This window comes from Sorex fumeus, unplaced genomic scaffold (assembly GCF_029834395.1).
Source record: "Sorex fumeus unplaced genomic scaffold, SorFum_2.1 ptg000013l, whole genome shotgun sequence".
Lineage (NCBI taxonomy): Eukaryota > Metazoa > Chordata > Mammalia > Eulipotyphla > Soricidae > Sorex > Sorex fumeus.
The window spans coordinates 15924720-15945789 of record NW_026606070.1 but is presented as its reverse complement, the minus strand read 5'-3'; the positions used below and the strand labels follow the sequence as shown (position 1 = coordinate 15945789).

General features: G+C 40.3%; 1 protein-coding gene across 2 annotated transcripts in view; it reads left to right on the top strand.

The window, feature by feature from the left end:
• Nucleotides 1-21070, top strand: part of SLC4A4 (solute carrier family 4 member 4) — a 346379-nt gene that overhangs the window by 116508 nt on the left and 208801 nt on the right. For both annotated transcript variants that reach the window (XM_056111484.1, XM_056111485.1), the window contains exons 4-5: nucleotides 6964-7124; nucleotides 20708-20887. In XM_056111484.1, coding sequence (XP_055967459.1) covers nucleotides 6964-7124; nucleotides 20708-20887 — 341 coding nt within the window. The remainder of the gene's footprint in view (nucleotides 1-6963; nucleotides 7125-20707; nucleotides 20888-21070) is intronic.

Here is a 21070-nt window from a genome sequence, read left to right as displayed (position 1 = left end):
ACCTCTTTTATCGTATGTTCCGAGGAACAATTCTTCTCCAGTGTCGAAAACGGCATGGTGAGGTTCGTGCCTTCTTGTCTCGGTCAGACCAATGATGTCGTACTTGATCATTCGCGCTTGTACCATCAGGTCCTCGATGGATGCATCTGATGCTAGCGTACGTGCATTGAAAGTACAGACGATCATTTTTGTCTTCCTTCGTTGTGGCAGCCTAGGTCGGCCTTGAGATTTTGTCGGCCTCTCCTTTCTCATCCTTCTCAGTGCTGCCATGTCGGTGAAGCCTTCAGGGTCAGGTGAATGAGACCAGTTGTAGTTACTGGTTACCACACTACTTCCACTACCCAGCCGTCGCTACACTCCAGGACGCTTTCCGGACCCGCGCGGCCGCTTAAAACATAAACACATCATAAAACTCTAAATACCCATCTTCCGGAATTGTCGTACCATATTTGATAGGGTTCAAATATGGTAACACCTACAAGGGTGATTAGAGGTCGCCCCAAAAGCCTCTATCCCTCTCGGAAAGACTGGCAAGCTACCGAGAGTATTCCGCCTGCATGGAAGAGCCTGGCAAGCTATCCGTTTTGTATTCGATATGCCAAAACCAGTAACTACAACTGGTCTCTCTCATTGCATTAAGACTTGTATAAAAAATAAGTAAAAGATCTCAAATCTTCCAAATTAATAAAGTTTAACATTTAGAAGGGATACATTTCATATATGAAGATGTGATATCAAGTTTTTTCTGGATAAAGTATACATTTGACAATTTAATGTTTTTCTGTGTAAAATGTGATTGACAGGTGATTCTAAAGAGAATGAATTCAGCAGATGTTTCCAGTATAATGTAATTTCCACTGTGAGCTCATACTCCCATCAGAATACAATCTCTTACATCTTTTAATGCCTTATACTTTTTATTTTTTAAATTTTTATTAGTGAAATACCATGAGGTACAGCTGCAGACTTACAAATTTTTGTGCTGGGTTTCAGTTATACAATGATCGAGTACCCGTCCCTCCACTAGTGCCCATGATCCACCACCACTAATTTCAGTATCCCTCCCACCCCCCCACCCCCCCATCCCACCCTGCCTCTGTGGCAGGGAACTCCCTTTTGTTCTCTCTCTCCTTTTGGGTGCTGTGGTTTGCAAAAGAGGAATTGAGTAATGCCTTATACTTTTAATGTTCTATACTTTTCATTTGACCAAGACTATCATGCATTGAGTTTTAGCATTACTGTCACTTTAGTTCTACTAATATCCAAAATACGTAAAAAACTCACACAATTCGACTACAACAACAACTAAATACCAAGCAATCTAATAGAAATAGGAAAAATACCTGAGCAGACACCTATAGAGACATGGAAAAAATAAAGCTCACCATCAATTATTATTAGAGTAATGCAAATCAAAACTGCAGTGGGGTGTCTTCTTACGCCCATGAGAATGACCTGTATCTGAAACCAGATGTTGGTGAGGTTGTTAAGAAAAAGGAATTCTGAATGTATTTGCTACAGCTTCTATAGCAAATGGATTGGAAATTGCAAAAGAAAAAAAAAGGAAATACTAGTACAAAAGGATATTATCATTCCTATGTTCATAGCAGCACTATTCACAAAGGCTGAAATACAGATTTCAATACTTCACAGATGCAGAGTATTGAATCCAATTCACTTCAAATACAAATTCAAATACAATTCAAATACAATTTAAGGTAACTAGATAAAGCAGGTGTGATGTGTGTAGTCAATGGAATGCTGCTCCCTCATTGACTGCTGATCATTATCTTTTTGAAAAAGATAACATCTTGCCTTTTGGGACAAAATGGATGCAACTTCAAATGATTCTGTGAAGTGAAATAAGTAAAGAAGTGAAAGACAATTACCAGTGGTCTTACCTTATGTGGAAAATGATTCACAAAAACAAACAAAACAAACCCCTTGACCTGGTTTTCACCTGGTTTTACTGGAGGAGCAGAGTGAGGGGATGAGGAATGACTAAAGGACTCTTTTTGATCATGGATGTCACTGGAACTTTCGTGATGGATATAGGGAATCCTAATCCTAGACACGTACAGAGGCTACACCCCTAAAATACCGTAATGTTGTAAAATAATGACAGATCAGTTTTTGAAAAAATCACCCCCCCACCTCCATAAAAATTTTACTGTTGAACCTGGGTAGAAAAAGGAAAAGTTGTCACAAGCTACCACAAACATAACAAGTCAACGAAGGAAATGGCCATTGATGTTTCACCTTAACTGGGATGGCACAAAATAACTGTCACTCTCACTGTCTTCCCATTGTTCATCGATTTGCTCCAGTGGGCCCAGTAACAAGTCTCCATCATGAGACTTGTTACTGTGTTTGGCATATCAAATATCTCACGGGGAGCTTGCCAGGCTCTGCCATGTGGGCGAGATATTCTCCGTAGCTTGCTGGGCTCTCCGAGAGGGGCGGAGGGTCAGCCGGGTTGGCCACGTGCAAGGCAAACGCCCTATCCACTGTGCTATTGCTCCAGCAAAAAAAAAAAAAAAAAAAAACATCAATTTTTCTTTCTTTCTGAAAGACTGACCTGACCTACCTCTGGAGAATATGATTTCAGGGCATAGTTATACATGTGCTCATACTCTGATGATCTGGAGAGGGACTTCTTTCTTCTCACTACTGGGTGGCTGCAGAATATCTTTATAGACTGAGTTTATTTATTTAATTTTGTAAGAAAAAAGATAGAGAATAAAAGGAATTTAATCATCTATTTAGTTATATACACTGTTTTGCATCTATTGTTAATTCAGAAATATAACAATTTTCTTTGAACATCATTTATCCCCCAAGTATATACTACCATTGGCTTTTTAAATATGTGATGAGACAATTTTTCCAGAAATTCATTATTATTCTAATCATTTTATTCAGTTGGGTTATATTCTAGTACAAAGGTCATGTTTATTTTCCACTCTAAAAATGACATGTTTTAGAGTTAGAGGTCTTGTCTTTTCTTAATTATTTTAAATCATATGATTGGAAAATTGCAAAATTCAGTGATTCCCAGTGGGCCTTCAGTTTCTTCAACAAAAGAGTGAAATTCTATTTGGTTGGCAGGCACACAAAGTATGTTAAACTGCAATGGACTTTATCATTATTCTTCTAAGACCTTGGGATAAATAAATTTCACCTAGTAAACTCCTCCTCCAAGGTTACAGCAATTATGTAGTTGCAAGTATTTAAAAAGGCAGTTTCTGAAATTAATTTTTTTATAACAAGTCAAGTACCAAGACAAAAGAAAAGTTAGAAATTATTGCAAATATATGGCTATTCATAGTTCCCATGAAAGAATGATAGGGGCTTTTAGTACATTTTACAGTAAAAATGCCTGTTTTTTAAAAAAATGTAATTATATGGCTTTAAAGCACCTTTACAAATTCACAGGAACTTAGACTGAACTTTGATACCTTTGCCATAGCCTTTTCTTTAATGGATTTTGATTTGGATTGAGTAGTTTTTATGTTTTTTTCCTTCAGATTTGTCCTTGTGTATGAGTGTATGAGGAATATAGACACAACATGTACAAATTTTGAACGATATTATCTGCAAGCATTATGTTTAGACAGACAGACTATACTACATGTTTAAAAGCATATGTTAGAAGTGTAATCAGTTCCTTAATCAGTTCCTAAGAATGAGAGCATTGCATTTCAAAGGAAGTTAATACTCAATATACAAGAGTTCCCCTTATGCTATTAGCTTTGTTTTGGAATGATATCATCACAATATTCAATATGTCCAGAACTGAAAGTAAAATACATGCTAAACTGAACTATGATGTAATACTTATCCACTAGGAATATAGATTCTACGGAACTGATCATTTTAAATTTAATTTTTACTTATTTTTAGTTTTGGGTCCACATCTAGCAGTGCCCAAAGTTTACTTCAACTCTGTGCTTGAGAATTGCTCATGACAGTAGTAAGGACCATGGAGTGCTGGAGGCTGAACTTGGTTCTCCTGCATGCAAAAGCATGCACTCAGTGATTGAGTAATCACTCTAGCCCTGACTTTTCAATACTATACTTACATTTACTCTTATGATTAAATCTTTACCTAAAGGGCTAGTGTATTTCAGAAGGGAGAGCAGTGCATCTCCATAAATAAATCTAAGCTAGTTAGTATGATTTCTAAATGCATCTAAAAAACTTATTCAAAGTTATGACGAGTCAGATTGCCTAAAATACAAAACGAGGGGAATGTAGTGAAAGATTTGGTCACAAAAAGAAGTGGCTTTGCTCCTTTAAAAAAATAGAAACTTTTAATTTAGTTTTTTTTTTTTGGACTGTTGAGGATAATAGCAGAAGAACAGAAGAGAGTCATAATCATATACTAGTTTTCTTTTAAAAAGTGATTTGACAATGTAGATCAATGGCATCAACAAAAGAGAACCCCTTTAGTAAAGATAAGAGGAAATGAAGGCCATATTCAACACACTCTTTCACTGAGTTCATTGTCATTCTTGGTGGGTTCAAATTCTGTGACTGAAGATACAGTCCATCAGCTAGTTAGAGCTCTCAGGGTCAGAAACCGGGAGTCACTGCATTCCTTCTAGATGATATAATGATTCTAACTCTATATTAGTTTCATGTTCTTTTGCATTTTCTCTTTTATTCTTGTTTTTAACAATAAATTAGACAGCTATAAATTGAATTCTTTTATCATTTACCAACAAATAGGATTAGCGATTCTATGAGAAAACTTGAAAAAATGACATGTATATGAAAATAATGTCACAGTCACGGTCCTCCCGTTGTTCATCGATTTGCTCGAGCGGGCCCAGTAACGTCTCCATTGGAGACTTTGTTGTTACTGTGTTTGGCATATCGAGTACGTCACGGGTAGCTTGCCAGGCTCTGCCGTGCGGGCGAGATACTCTTGGTACTTGCCAGGCTCTCCAAGAGGGGCGGAGGAATCGAACTCGAGTAGGCCATGTTGGCTGCGTGCAAGGCAAATGCCCTACCACTGTGCTATCGCTCCAGCCATGAAAATAATGTAACTTATGTAATATGCTCCATAAAATGATTACTGTTGAAATAACTAATTGTCTTTTATTGTTTTGGTAGATTCATATAAATCTATGAGGGTAATATTAAATTATATATTTTCCCCCACTTCCTCCTATTTCTTATTGTAAAAATATATCAAACCAAAGAACTGCACACATGCACACACACACTAGGTATTTCATTTTAAGAAATGTTTTTCATTTTTTTTCCTTTTAATATTTTGCAATCACTGGCTGAAATGATTGCACAGCAGGTAGGGTGTTTGCCTTGCACACTGCCGACCCAGGTTTGATTTCCAGCATCTCATATGGTCCTCTGAGCACCACCAGGAGTAATTCCTGAGTGTATGAGCCAGGAGTAACCCCTGAGTATCACTGGGAGTGACCCAAAAGGAAAAAAAATTGCAATCACTTTAGTAGAAATAATATGGTCCAGTTCTGAAGTTATGGAACTTGGGCAGTGGCCTATAAACTTGTGTGATAAAATTATAAAAATATCAGCTGCCTCCATTTTCCAGGGAAGAGAATTGAGGAAGAACTGGGATAAGGTTAACATTGGCATGTGACCATTTTCTTTTCTGACCTGGGTAGACTTCTTGAGAAGAATTTGGAGAGAGAATCTTTGGATATGGCTGAAATGCTTTGAATCACTTGAGTGTTGAGCTTGATTAAAATTCTAAATTTTTCTTTGACACCGCTGCTGATCTCTTGATCTATTTTCACTTTTAGTTCTACTAATGTGTTTTTTTTTTCTTCCTCTGGGGGTGGTGAGCAGTCTATAAATAATACTTTATGTAGAGCTTCCTCTCATCTCTGCCCTTTGTTCTCATCTTTTAGGGAGTTAGGTAAGCATTTAGCCTTTTCTAGGAAAACATTTTCAATCATTAAACCATTGGGTAAAGAATGTAGAAAAACAATTTTTAACCCCCTCTTTTAAGTCCTGTCTTTATCTTTTTCAATACTTTCAGAAGGTTTAAAGTGAGTGAAAGAAGCTTTTTGCTCTGAATCATGATGGGTAGCAAAATGATACTTTTGTTGGTTTTCTATTAGAGTATAAGAGAAGTTTGGATGTAGAATACATAGACACAAAAAAGTGTTAAAGAAGTCTTGCTCTCTATTCTACCAGGCTATTTTTATTGCTATGTATTGCTAAGTTATCAAAATGTCTATGACTCAGGGAAAGATGCAGTCCCGAGAGGGGAGTTTGTTCCCTAGCTAAGGTTGATACAAGATCTGCTGTGATCAGAATTAGATGCATTCACTGTGTTTGTGTATTTTTAAACACATGTGAAGTTAGACGTAAAGAATAAAGCTTCTATTAAAATCTCAATGAGAGGTAAACTTGTGTCAGCTAAGGAATATTAAAATAATACATAGCAACACATACTGGCCTTCTTTAAGCACTTAAGACAAATTTTGTATTCATTTGGCCACTTCACACACTATATTTTTTAAATATTTATGATAAATATTGGTTCACAGCTAAATATTGCCTTATATAAACTTGCCTTGTAAAGTGACAACAGAATTTTCACAATTGTGACGGGTTTTGCACATTGTAGCTTCTTCCCAGAAGAATTTTTAAAAGCTTTTTTGCCTACCTTATGTAAAAAATTCAGTTAAATAATTGTGCTTCAGTATTTCATGGTTATATATAGACAGAAATAAAACCAAATGACTCCTTTTAGTTTGTTTTCTTTCTAACAATAGAGGAAGGGTCGGTTTAGTGACTGGTGTATTTATAAAGGTAATGTAATTAATGATACAATGAGCTTTTAAGACTCCACAAATGGAGGAGACATTTTGGATGTGATGGTGGGGGTGGAGAGGAAAATTTGATGCTGCTATTTCCAGAGGCAGTTAGAACACTTTTAATTGCTATTCACTAATCTCTTGTTCCTAGGTGGATTAAATTTGAAGAAAAAGTGGAACAGGGAGGAGAGAGATGGAGCAAGCCCCATGTGGCCACATTATCCCTTCATAGCTTATTTGAGCTGAGGACATGTATGGAGAAAGGATCCATCATGCTTGACAGGGAGGCCTCTTCTCTCCCTCAGTTAATGGGTGAGTATGTTGTTTAAGTTCTTATCCTTTCCTCAGCTTTACCTACCAATCCATGAGTTTCCAGCATGCATCCAGTATCCACAAAGCAGTATATTCCAACGTATCTTTCTCTTTTTAACATGATAAAACTAGCATGATTTATTGTAAACAATTTGCAAAATACAGACAAAAATTCAGAAGAAGCAAAATTAGTCATTTTTCATCCTTTGGGCTATAGCCATTAATAACATCTTAATATTGTTTTATTCACGTTTACTTCTCAATATTCTTTTTTTTCACACTTGAAAAAAATGCAATTGTGATCATATGTGTCTGTTCAAATTTACACCCACTTTCATAATGATTAGCATAAAATTAACATTTGGGATATTAACATGCATAAACATAACATTGTCCTCTGGAAATCTGGACTGGAAATCTGAACACAAGATTTTTAGAATTTTTTTCACTTTGGATATTGCACAGAGCTTCTCTACCTCATTTTCAGAATCTCTAAAAGAGGATTTGAATCTTCTGTAAGAAGGAAAATAGTCTAGGCTCAGGGGAGAGGGCACACATTGTAGGTGGAAGTCGGGCCTCTTCAGTTGTGTGTAGAGAATGATTGCACTGGGAAAAGGAGCCATAAGAAAGTATCTTAGTGACTGAGTTGGGTCATGTTGGTACCGAGTACAACTCCTGGCAAGGTACTTAGCTTTATGGGGTGTGGGAGCCTTGGCATGCTTTGCTTTAAGTGTTATGTGCATTGGATGTCTGACTTACTACGTTGAACACATTGTACATATATCACTACATTCCAACTAGTTGTGATTGTTTTAATTTCCTAGCCAGAGCTTGGCTGAAACTGCCATATCCATTTTATATCTAGATGTACTGAATATTTTTTTTTCAAAAACTGGTGAAATTGTTTTACGTGTTTTACAAGAAAATCTATAACCAGCTGGCCACTGGAATTGTAGGGATGAGCTCACTCTCCCAAAGGACTTTCAGGCTGCCTTCCTTGAGTTTGTGGGGACAAGGGTGGATTGTGGCCACATCAAAAGATAACCAGTGTAAAGTTCCTGTGTAATTTTAGACACCACAAACTTTCTTTGAATATATGTAGATAGAAAGCTTGTCTATGGCATTTGTGCAAAGCGATAGCATTTATATTGGAAGAAATCACACAGACACACACATACACATGCACGCATGCATGAGCGCGCACATACACGCACACATAAAATAGCTAGAAGTATATGCATCTAGTTCTTCAGAGAGTGGGTTTGATTTGCAAAGAAGTCCCATGATTTTTACCTGTCTAAGATTTTGCTTAAATTGTAAGTGGAAAAGAGAAAAAGACAAATGTGAGGACATGAGGTAGAAGAAATTAGTTTTTACACTCATTCACCATGGCGTATATGCTTGCAGTTCAAGACCTGGAGTTATGTTTCCAAGTCTACCACAGGGCAAATGAGGTAACTTACAAGCTCCTATCCACATAGCTAAGTAAAAGATAATGTTGGAAGTACTGTACATAGAAATTTCTCATTTGAGAAGGCAGAAGTGGCTGAAAATGGACTTTTAATAGTTGAGGCAAGATCTTGGATTATTGTCTTCAGGGAAAAGTAGAGCTCAGCTACAAAGAAAAACTAAAGATTGTTTTTGTGTTTTATACCTCACACCTCCCACTATTTGTTAAAATTTGCAAGAAAGGCTACAATCTAAAAAGCATCATGTTTATTTAAAATCAATTCTGTTTTGTGTGAAAATTAGAATTTTTGTGTTCCTATAAAGATCTAATCTGGGGCTGGATAGACATTGTAGAGGTTATCCTGAATGTGGATGATCGTATTTGATTTCCTTAGCCTGCATGTGGTCCCCCAACCACTTTCAGGCATTAATAGTCTCAATTCAAAGATGTATGAGTAGCTCCACAAATATAAAGTAATGACTCTAACGCTAATGTAAGCTATTATGTATTATTAATTCTTTAAATTAAAATAATTATAAATTCTTTCAATTAAAAGGAAAGAAATAGACCATAGAGACAGTAGGAGGTTAAGGTACTTGCCTTGTATATGTACATCCTCTTTCAATCCCTGGAGCCACATGGTGTCTAAGCACCACTAGGAGTTAACCTTTAGAAACAGGAGTAAATCCTGAGCACCACCACCACCTCAAAAAAACCAAGATTGGGGAAGTTGAAAAATAATCCAGAAGTACTTAATTGCAGGGTGAAAGAGAACTTTAATTTGGGTCTAGGCAGTCTATTGGCAGTCTAAAGAAAAATGTATATTGTGGTCTAATGATCACCAGAAAATTTCGTGTATTAGAAAAAGTTTCATAATAAAGCTACACGAATAGCTAAAGCAGTCCTTGGGAAAAAGAAGATGAGAGACATCCCCTTCCCCAATTTTAAACTGTACTCCCAAGTGGTAGTAATTAGAACAGCATGGTATTGAAATAAAGACAGACCTGCAGATCAATGGAATAGAGTTTGATATCCTGACACATTTTTTTCATTCATTTCATCATCCTGTTAATCGTCGATTGCCTCGAGCAGGCCCCAGTAACGTCTCTTTCATCCTAGCCCTGAGATTTTATTCACGGCTCTTTAGGAGAATGAGACCCATCATTGTTACTGGTATTTGGCATATTTGGTAGGCCACGGGGAGTTTGCCAGACTCTGCCCTGTGGGCAGGCTACATTCGAAAGCCTGCAAGTTTGTCCAAGGTAGGAATGAGATAATAAGATGTCATAAAGAAAAGTTCTGATAAGTGTGCGGAGAGTGGTCTCAGCATGGTGGTGGCTGGTCCTGGAGGTCTCCGGCTGCCGTAGCCCTGGCCGGGGCGGGGAGGAAAGCTCAACCCGCTCCCCTCCAAGGGACTCCGGGAAGGAACACCGAGGCGCGGGGGCAGAGACTGCACTGCTCTCGTCCGGGATCTGGATTTTATAGTCTCTGAGTCTTGGCCGCTGATGGGATTACACGGCGCCAGGGGGCCAGGTGGTGGGTGTGACCCCCGCCTACTGGAATTTGGAGGATCTGGGTGGAAGATGCTCGACTCCAATTCGAGTAGGCTTGGAGGTCTCGGCCCCGGAACCCGCGTGGCTTTGTCCCTCTGCCAGTACCTTCAGGTGTGCGGAGAGTGGTCTCAGCATGGTGGTGGCTGGTCCTGGAGGTCTCCGGCTGCCGTAGCCCTGGCCGGGGCGGGGAGGAAAGCTCAACCCGCTCCCCTCCAAGGGACTCCGGGAAGGAACACCGAGGCGCGGGGGCAGAGACTGCACTGCTCTCGTCCGGGATCTGGATTTCATAGTCTCTGAGTCTTGGCCGCTGATGGGATTACACGGCGCCAGGGGTCCAGGTGGTGGGTGTGACCCCCGCCTACTGGAATTTGGAGGATCTGGGTGGAAGATGCTCGACTCCAATTCGAGTAGGCTTGGAGGTCTCGGCCCCGGAACCCGCGTGGCTTTGTCCCTCTGCCAGTACCTCTCAGCATGCTGAGACCACTCTCCGCACACCTGAAGGTACTGGCAGAGGGACAAAGCCACGCGGGTTCCGGGGCCGAGACCTCCAAGCCTACTCGAATTGGAGTCGAGCATCTTCCACCCAGATCCTCCAAATTCCAGTAGGCGGGGGTCACACCCACCACCTGGCCCCCTGGCGCCGTGTAATCCCATCAGCGGCCAAGACTCAGAGACTATAAAATCCAGATCCCGGACGAGAGCAGTGCAGTCTCTGCCCCCGCGCCTCGGTGTTCCTTCCCGGAGTCCCTTGGAGGGGAGCGGGTTGAGCTTTCCTCCCCGCCCCGGCCAGGGCTACGGCAGCCGGAGACCTCCAGGACCAGCCACCACCATGCTGAGACCACTCTCCGCACACCTGAAGGTACTGGCAGAGGGACAAAGCCACGCGGGTTCCGGGGCCGAGACCTCCAAGCCTACTCGAATTGGAGTCGAGCATCTTCCACCCAGATCCTCCAAATTCCAGTAGGCGGGGGTCACACCCACCACCTGGCCCCCTGGCGCCGTGTAATCCCATCAGCGGCCAAGACTCAGAGACTATAAAATCCAGATCCCGGACGAGAGCAGTGCAGTCTCTGCCCCCGCGCCTCGGTGTTCCTTCCCGGAGTCCCTTGGAGGGGAGCGGGTTGAGCTTTCCTCCCCGCCCCGGCCAGGGCTACGGCAGCCGGAGACCTCCAGGACCAGCCACCACCATGCTGAGACCACTCTCCGCACACCTGAAGGTACTGGCAGAGGGACAAAGCCACGCGGGTTCCGGGGCCGAGACCTCCAAGCCTACTCGAATTGGAGTCGAGCATCTTCCACCCAGATCCTCCAAATTCCAGTAGGCGGGGGTCACACCCACCACCTGGACCCCTGGCGCCGTGTAATCCCATCAGCGGCCAAGACTCAGAGACTATGAAATCCAGATCCCGGACGAGAGCAGTGCAGTCTCTGCCCCCGCGCCTCGGTGTTCCTTCCCGGAGTCCCTTGGAGGGGAGCGGGTTGAGCTTTCCTCCCCGCCCCGGCCAGGGCTACGGCAGCCGGAGACCTCCAGGACCAGCCACCACCATGCTGAGACCACTCTCCGCACACCTGAAGGTACTGGCAGAGGGACAAAGCCACGCGGGTTCCGGGGCTGAGACCTCCAAGCCTACTCGAATTGGAGTCGAGCATCTTCCACCCAGATCCTCCAAATTCCAGTAGGCGGGGGTCACACCCACCACCTGGCCCCCTGGCGCCGTGTAATCCCATCAGCGGCCAAGACTCAGAGACTATAAAATCCAGATCCCGGACGAGAGCAGTGCAGTCTCTGCCCCCGCGCCTCGGTGTTCCTTCCCGGAGTCCCTTGGAGGGGAGCGGGTTGAGCTTTCCTCCCCGCCCCGGCCAGGGCTACGGCAGCCGGAGACCTCCAGGACCAGCCACCACCATCCTGACACAGAACCTCAAATATATGATCAATTAATCTTTGATAAAGCAGCAAGAAATATGAAGTGAGTAAGGGAAGACTCTTCAATAAGTGGTGCTGGGAAAACTGGGGAGTTACATGCTGAAAAATGAACTCAGTCCTCTTTCTAATGCCAGGCACAAAGGGCAGATAAAAATGGATTAAATACTTCAATATCAGTCTGAATCTTTAAGGTACATGGGGCAAAACATAGGCAGAACCCTCCATGACATTACAACTAAAGTCATCTTTAAAGATGGAACACTACTGACCAAGTCAGTGGAAGCAAAGATAAACAAATAAGACTTAATTAAACTAAGAAGCTTCTGCACCTCAAAAGAAATGGTGACCAAGATACAAAGACAACCCACAGAATGGGAAAAATTATTTACCCAATATCCATAAGATAAGGGGTTGATACTCAAGATATTTAAGAAACTGATAGAAGTCTACGAGAAAAAAAAAATCTAACCCCATCAAAAACTGGAGAGAAGAAATGAACAGAAACTTCCTCAAAGAGAAATACAAAATGGTCAAAAGGCACATGAAAAAATGCTCTACATCGTTGATCATCAGAGAGATGCAAATCAAAACAAGACATCATCTCACACCATGAAGACTGGCACACATCATAAAGAACAAGAACAACCAGTGCTGGCAGATGCAAGGAGAAAGGGGGCTCTCATTCATTGTTGGTGGAATGCTGACTGGTCCAGCCTTTTTAGAAAACTATATGGGAAATCCTCAAGAAACTGAAAATTGAGCTTCCATAAGACTCAGCAATGCCACTTCTGGGAATATACCTCGGGAGTCCAAAAGCACAGGGCAGGAAAACCATCTGCACTTTTTAATTTTTTGATATCAACATATTTTATTGCACAGGATTTTTTTTGTTTTGTTTTGTTTTGCTTTTTGGGTCACACCCAGCGAAGCACAGCGGTTATTCCTGGCTTTGCACTCAGGAATTACTCCTGGTGGTGTTTAGACTCAGCAATGGTATGCTGGGAATCGAACCCGGGACATCCGTGTGCAACACAAATGTCCAACCCACTGTGCTATCGCTCCAGCCCCTGCACATGATTTATATGGCTAAAAAGTGATTCCCTTTATGCTCAGATACTAAAAAAAGCTTTTTATCTTCCATAAGCAAATTAGTGCTCTTTTTCTAAAATATTTAAAACATTTAAAAAATTTTTATTTCTATTGAATCACCTTGAGATACAGTTACAAAGCTTTCATGTTTGAGTTTCAGTCACACAATGATTGAACACCCATCCCACCTCCTGTGTACATTTTCCACCACCAGTGTCCCCAGTATCCTCCTCCCCATATCCCAACCCTGTGCCTACTTCTATGTCAGACAGTTTCCCCCACTCTTTCTATTTTTGGAAAACCATCTGCACTTCTATGTTCATTGAAGCACTATTCATAATAGCCATAACCTGGAAATACCCAACAACAGATGACTGGATAAAGAAACTATGGTACATCTACACAATGGAACATTATGCAGCCTCCAGGAAAAATGAAGTCCTGAAATCCACTTCTAAATGCATGGACATTGAGAATATTATGCTTAGTGAATTGAATCAAGAGAGGGACAGATATAGAATTATTGTAACTCATTTGTGGGATATAAGAAAACATAATATGAGACTAATAGCCAAGGACAGTAGAAACAAGGGCTTGAGAACTGGTCCATGGTTGGAAATTTACCTCAAGTGTTGGCGGTGAGGGCAGTTAGTATAGAGAAGGTACAGTTATGTTAATGATAGTTGGAAATGATCACTCTGGATAAGAATTGGTTGCTGAAAGTAAGTGAAGGAACAAATATGATAACCTTTCAGCACTGTAATGCCAACCATAATGCCAAAAAGGAAAGGGGGGGGTTGCAGTAGGGTAAGGTTGGGGTCAGGAATGGTGGGAGGGAAACTGAGGACATTGGTGGTGTGAAATGTACACTGGTGAAGGGATGGGTGTTGGAACATTGAATGAAACTAAATAATGAACAACTTTGTAACTGTGTATCTCACGGTCTTTCAACAAAAAGTAAAAAACTTTCAAAGTAATACATTAAAAAAAGTTCCAACCTATCTCAGGCCATTATTACTACCTAAAATTCTACTGTTCAATATTCATTTCACTGAGCCCTTGGTTTGGTGAATATTAAAGTATGTTTACTTCTCTTTGGTACAGATTTTATGTTAATTCCACGAGAATGGTGTCTATAGAAAGAATAGTGGATTTAACATTTGGAAAGACTGATGAAAATTTTCTTGTACCATTATGTTTTACCATGGCTAAGGCATGGTACTTAACTTTTCAACATTCTCAGTTTCCTCATCTATAAAATCAGAATGAAGGGGAACACCCTAAATTAAGAACTGGGATGGAGCATCTCAGGCTGTTTTGAGAATTAAATGGAAATATCAGGTCTTAATGTAACGAACTTACTTACATGTGGATTTAAATGTAACTAGTTTGGCTTAATGGATTTAACTGTAATTAAAATGGATTTAAATTAATTTATCAAGATCTTTCTACATCGACCTAATAAGGCCTGAGGGCCCAGTGATTGAGGTGTACAGGAATTTGATAAACAGTAGGTAGTATGTTGAAGGATGTGTGTGAGAAAATGTAATGTTACCTTTTCTGTCCCTGAAACTGTTTAAAATGAATCTGAAAAGTTAAAGCTGAATTACATAGATGGATTTTTCTGCTGATGGTCTTCAGGATTGTTAGTACCAGGAAGAGCCTCATATGCCCTTTAAGCGTCGTCACAGACACTTTTCTTGTGGCAGGCAGACTCCCACACTTTATCAGAGCCCCATCAACTAATGACTAGAGAAGTTTTGTATTAAATACATTTATCATACATTTTGCATTCCTAAACTTTTAATTTTTTTCTGTTATTCACCATAGACTCTTCTCTGGCTTCCATGCATTTACTTCAGAATGCAATGTCATTAAATATTATGCAATCACATCACTTCCACTCTTTAAAAAAAATCCCTAAATGGTGCTCTAAGGGACCCCAAGGGCAGCTTGTGGTGAGCTGGACCAGTGGCTGAGTGCTAGAATGCAATGCTGCTTGGGCCATAGTGCTGGGGATACCCGGGCCATCCAGGGATACCCAGGAGTGCTGGGAATAAATCCAACTCAGGTCCAGGCTAGCAGGCACCATGCTGTGCTGTCTCCTGGCCCACCACCAGATGATTTTTCAGTATCGGCACTCAGAGATGTTCGCTGTACAGATGCTGGGCAAGCAGACCGAGAGCCAGTGCTACTGTCCGGAAGGTGATAGTACAGGAAAACAACTCAGAGATAAATAACGTGCACTACAAGCAAAACAGCTATTCAAAAAGGAAAAGAAAAGAAAAGAGGAACAGGTTTCTAGCAGTGGGTGAGAAGGGCTTGTTTGAGAGAATGTAATGATCTGAGAGAAATACTTAAAAATTCCAACTCAAAACATTATGCCGGGTTTAAAACGTGAAAGAAAGACAAAGCGCTTGATTCATTCTAATGCCAGAAGATGTCATGGCAACTGGGAGAGGTACTGTCATTATTTGGTTATTAAAAAGATCTTTTTCTAGCAGAAGAGCAACTGGTGCAGTTTTGTCCTGAATCATGGTGATAATTCAGAGTTAAAATTATGTATGGCTTCGTCTTTAAAGATTCCTTTCCTCTACCTCAATTTGGGCTCAACCAAATGAAAGAAGTTGAAGGGTGACTGTGGATATATATATATATATATATATATATATATATATATATATATATATATATTTGATGACATTAAACAATAGCTCTTATCCCCTCTGCAGCTCACCTGCTACTTTACAGTGGCTTACCTCGGTTGCATCCCCTCTGCAAAAGCAAAGTTGCATCCACCAGGAGTCCTGAACCCTATGCAACTGTCTGCACAGCTGTTTCCACAGCTGTTAGCTTCACACACCTACATTCAAACATCAGCCCAGCGCTGATTCTCCTCAGGACGTCTATTTGTTTTCTTCCATAAGAAATGCTGCTGAATGCTAATAGAAAAATGTGTCTTTAGACTATTATCAAGGATAACGCATCATTTTCATGGATCATTTTGAAGGTTTTATTATTACCACCATCATCATACTTCCACATTCAGTGAGTTTCATTCACATTGAAACACAGAACTGCATGGTAGTTCTCTTCCCATCCTAAGTTAAAAATTATAAGCTGCTTCAGGTATTTTCTTATGAAGAGAGATGAATTAGGAAAATGTAGCTCTACTTTTGGAATTCTCATTTCTATATTTAATGCATTCCTGAACTGTGCATGTTGGCAGATGTGGTTGTTATGTTGTTTCTTGCTTTTTATACCTTTTATACTGTCAAAATGGTAATATACTTCAAAATAAATCTCAAAATGAATGTTCACATTTAAGAATAATCCAGAACAACATGACAGAAAGAAATCAAAATATCTGCTACTTTAGTTTTCGAGTTCTCTTGCAGCATTTTTTCAGTGCATATTGGCCCATGGATGTGGATACTCTGTTTGTAATTTATTTTGCAGAATGGGATACTCTATATCAAGTTAATCTGTCATTTTTAATTAAAAAAGAATAGGAGTATCTGTTCATATCATTAAAGTAAATATAAACACTTCCATCTCTGCCAAATATTTATCTAATATTGGACAATTAAGTTGTCATCCAGTTTTTATTGTAGTCTGAGTTTGTTTTGTTGTACTTTTGTGATATTGCTTATTTATTCAATTTCATTTTTTATTTATATTTATATATATTTTTAGATTTATTTTATTGGATCACTGAGATATAGTTACAATCTTTCATATTTGAGTTACAATCACACAATGACCAAACACCCATCCCTCCACCACTGTAATTTCATTTTTTAATGGTGATGTATGCAAAGGGTTTTGATCATCTTAGGGTTTTTATTTGTTTAATTGCTTTTTGAGGTAAGGGTGGAACCCAGTGGCAGTTGACCTGGCTTTATGGCTCTAAGAGTTGGTTCTTGGGCCTTGTTGTGCTGGGAGATGATTAGGACCACATGAGGTGGTACATGGGGGACCATGCAGTGGTGAGACCATTGCATGCAAGACATGAGCCCTTAGATCTACCTCCCTTGCCTTAAGAGTTTTATGATACCTTTTTCTGACTGGTCTTCAGGATGTGTGGAGGCCAGTCAGGAAATGTGTGGTTATCTTTGCCACCATCTTTACGTGAACTGCTCTATGCTCACACCTTGCACACCAGCCAGGAAGAAGTCTGTTTTGACAGATTAATCAATGCTTCATAACTGATCATATTTATCTAAGCCTCGTCAAATTATTCATTTTAAAGTTAAATGCATTTCTTTATGAATGTTCTCATTACCTTTGTTGCCGTTAGCCCTTTTTCTCTATCCCTGTTGCATGATCATCTTTATCTTGGTTTGCAAAAGCCTGCATATGCCCAGATTTTTTTTTTTTTTGGTATAGAGCTTCCTATTTATTTATTTATATTGAATCACTGTGAACTACAGAGAGCTTCCTTTTATTTTATTTATTTATTTATTTTTGCTTTTTGGGTTACTCCTGGCTCTTCACTCAGGAGTTACTCCTGGCGGTGCTCAGGGCACCATATGGGGGGCTGGGAACCGAACCCAGGTCAGCTGTGTGCAAGGCAAATACCCTACCCACTGTGCTATCACTCCAGCCCCGAGAGCTTCCTTTTTAAAGAGCACAAATTGTTATGTTATAGGGAAGAAAGTCTGTGGGTCAGAAAACATAATTTTATTTGGGGTAGTGTTGCCACTAATTAGCCACTTCTCTTGCCTTCTCTTTTTTGGTCTGTGTAACAGGAGGTCAAACTAGATGCTCCCCAAGGCTCCTTTCAGCTCGGCTTCATCTACAGTTGGCACAATCCCTCCCAATTGGTGGCGTCCGTGGGACTTTGAAAACTGAAGGCATAATTCCAGAGTAGCTATGAAATGTTACTGCCCCCATTTTCCTTCAAGGGTTTGGTAGTTCATGCTTAAAGAAATCCCTGTTATGTGGGCCACTTCTAAGGAAACTTAATGAAGGACATAAGCCACACCGATGTTTTAACCTGTTCTAACTGGCAATTTCTAGGTATTAGTAACAGAGGGCCGACTGTGAAGATGTAGGGATTGGTTTGAGATTACAAGGAAGGCTAAGAACGAAGGAGCCCCTGCCAGGAAGGGCAGATAAGAAACACTTTAATCCACTACCCTAGAATTAGAGTAGGAGTTTGATAACACTTTTAGCAGATATGTTGGGACTGTTTATTTTTATGGTTCTTCTGTAAAATGGACTTTCCATGTGGAGCCAGACTTAAAGGGAACGCAAGGGGGTTGTTCTCTTTAGCACCTAATTATTTTACTGTGGAAACACAGGGCTAATTTTAATTACAAGATCAGTTCTGATAGCTTTACTGAGTAGGGTTGGTGGAGTTAAAAAATACTCAGAGCTGAAGGCTACTCTCAAACAAAACATCCTATGGCAGAAACTTTTTCTGCCTTGTTCACCTCCCTGCCCAGTGGCTTGGTGTTACGTGGCACTTATAACACCTGTATTAGACTTGTGATAGGGAATCCTAGATTCAGATTCTGCTTGACTTCCCGCTAATTGATGGTACACCACGGAATGATTGGTTTTTAGCTGGAGTCTGTGAAAGCAGTTGGGTCTGTGCTGGCTCTAAAGTGAAGATGAGACACAGAGAGGAGTGTTTGTGCTAGAATAGAACCCCTTGAGTCTCTGTAACTTCTTTTAATAAAGACATGAGCATGCTTATGAGATGCTGTTACCTACCCAAAGCCCATCAATTTTCTTGTTTAACTTTTGGAAAAGAAGAGACTCTGTTCTCTTTTCCACTTTTGAACACTGAGAAATTGGGCCAAGAGGAAGAGATTGAAGTGTGCGAGATGCAGCCTTGCGCCTGAAAAGGTCAGCAGGTGAGCCTTTATTTGACCAGGCAGGGGACAGAATTGCTACCTGAGTACTGTGAGGTTGGATCTCCTGCCGCTGCAAATCACACACAGTTCTAAGTTTCGTTCTGGACACATGATGATCTGACGGGTAACAGGATGCACAGGCTACATTTATGTCTTACTGCTGACATAGAACTTGTGAAAAGAGAATTTTTGTTTTATTTTAAAATTCAAGCAGTTCTTTGAAGGTGTCTGATGGCCTCACTGGTGATCCTCAATCTACAGGGCCGGGGATTCAGTGCAAAGGCTTGAGGATGTGACTTGAGGATATGATACTCCAGTCCTTGGGCAGTGAGAGTTCCCAGATTCCCCAGTGCTGGTGACCTTCAGGGTTGTGCTTGGTGGGGGGCGGGCAGCACATGGTGCTGGGAAGCAGACCTGGATTTGGCATATGCGAGGCATCCACCCTAACTGCTGTAATGTTTTCCATCCACTACAACTTGTTCTTCAGATATTCAAGGAGCAACATTTTATTTATTTATTTGCTTTTTGGGTCACACCCAGCGGGTTCTCAGGGGTTCCTCCTGGCTCTGTACTCAGGAATTACTCCTGGCAGTGCTCGGAGAACCATACAGGATGCTGGAGATTGAACTGGAGTCAGCCATGTGCAAGGCAAATGCCCTACCTGCTGTACTATAGCTCCAGCCCCTGAAGGAGCAACTTTTGTAAAATATAGTTTATTTTTTAGTTAAAACTTTAAACCCGCTGGAGCGATAGCACAGCGGGTAGGGTGTTTGCCTTACAAGCGGCCAACATGGCCGACCCGAGTTCGATTCCTCCGCCCCTCTCGGAGAGCCCGGCAAGCTACCGAGAGTATTCGATATGCCAGACACAGTAACAACAAAGTCTCCAATGGAGACGTTACTGGGCCCGTTCGAGCAAATCGACGATCAACGGGAGGGCCTTTACCTTTACCTTTACCTAAAACTTTAAAAATATGCAAAAAAAATTATTTTGGGGTAAAATATAAAACTTATTGAAGTTAATCTTTAGTACTTAATTTTATGGAAAAAATCTGGTCAGGTTATATTTTGAAATGATGAACTATACTGGAAAGGTTTAATTGGTTCTAAATAAGAAGGATCAACTTCCCTTAATAAAGACTGAAGAATAGTTTAATCTTTCTTTCACTGGATTGATTGATCTTCAAATAACCTACTATAGGACAAGGTGTTATTTTCTTTGATTTATCCTATTATAACAATAATTTTGTAGAAAGAATTAACAATTAGTAAAATGCCTACTTTATAATTCTCGTATTCTTTTCAAGTTGTTTTATTATTTATATCCTTGGGTCACTTTCTATTATGAAGAACATGAAACTATAAGATATTGTTTTTATAATTTGTTGAAAAATATATTACTGATTTACTGTGTAAAAGAATGTGATTTTGTGAATTTACTGTTGACTGAGATTGAAAAAGTAAACAATACTTTTGAAATGCACCAATAATAGTGAAATGTTTATAACTCTCTCATTAATAACAGTATATGTCGGTTCTTTCCTCTTACAGAAAGTGGAAAGTTGAAAATTACGAAAGCAGTGTATTGATAATGAATTTGAGGCAGGCATCCATAAACTTAGAGTAAAATTTTATTGTCTTGTGATTGAGTTTAATTTTTCTTTCTTTCTTTTTCTTTCTTTTTTTTGCTTGTTTTTGTATCAGAAATGATTGTTGACCATCAGATTGAAACTGGCCTATTGAAACCTGACCTTAAGGACAAGGTAACCTATACTTTGCTCCGGAAGCACCGACATCAAACCAAGAAATCCAACCTTCGCTCCCTGGCTGATATTGGGAAGACAGTTTCCAGTGCCAGTAGGATGTTTACCAACCCTGATAATGGTAATGCAGGTGCCGGCTGTCTGCGGCTCCCTTACTAGTATCACTCACCTGCATTTCACCTCTTATCTATTTCCTTCCTCTCTGTATTTTTTCCTTCATATTTCCTCTCAATTTCATATATCACAGCCATTTCATAATGACATGTTTTTTTTTTTCGTTTGGTAGGTGTAGTCATGTTGGAAA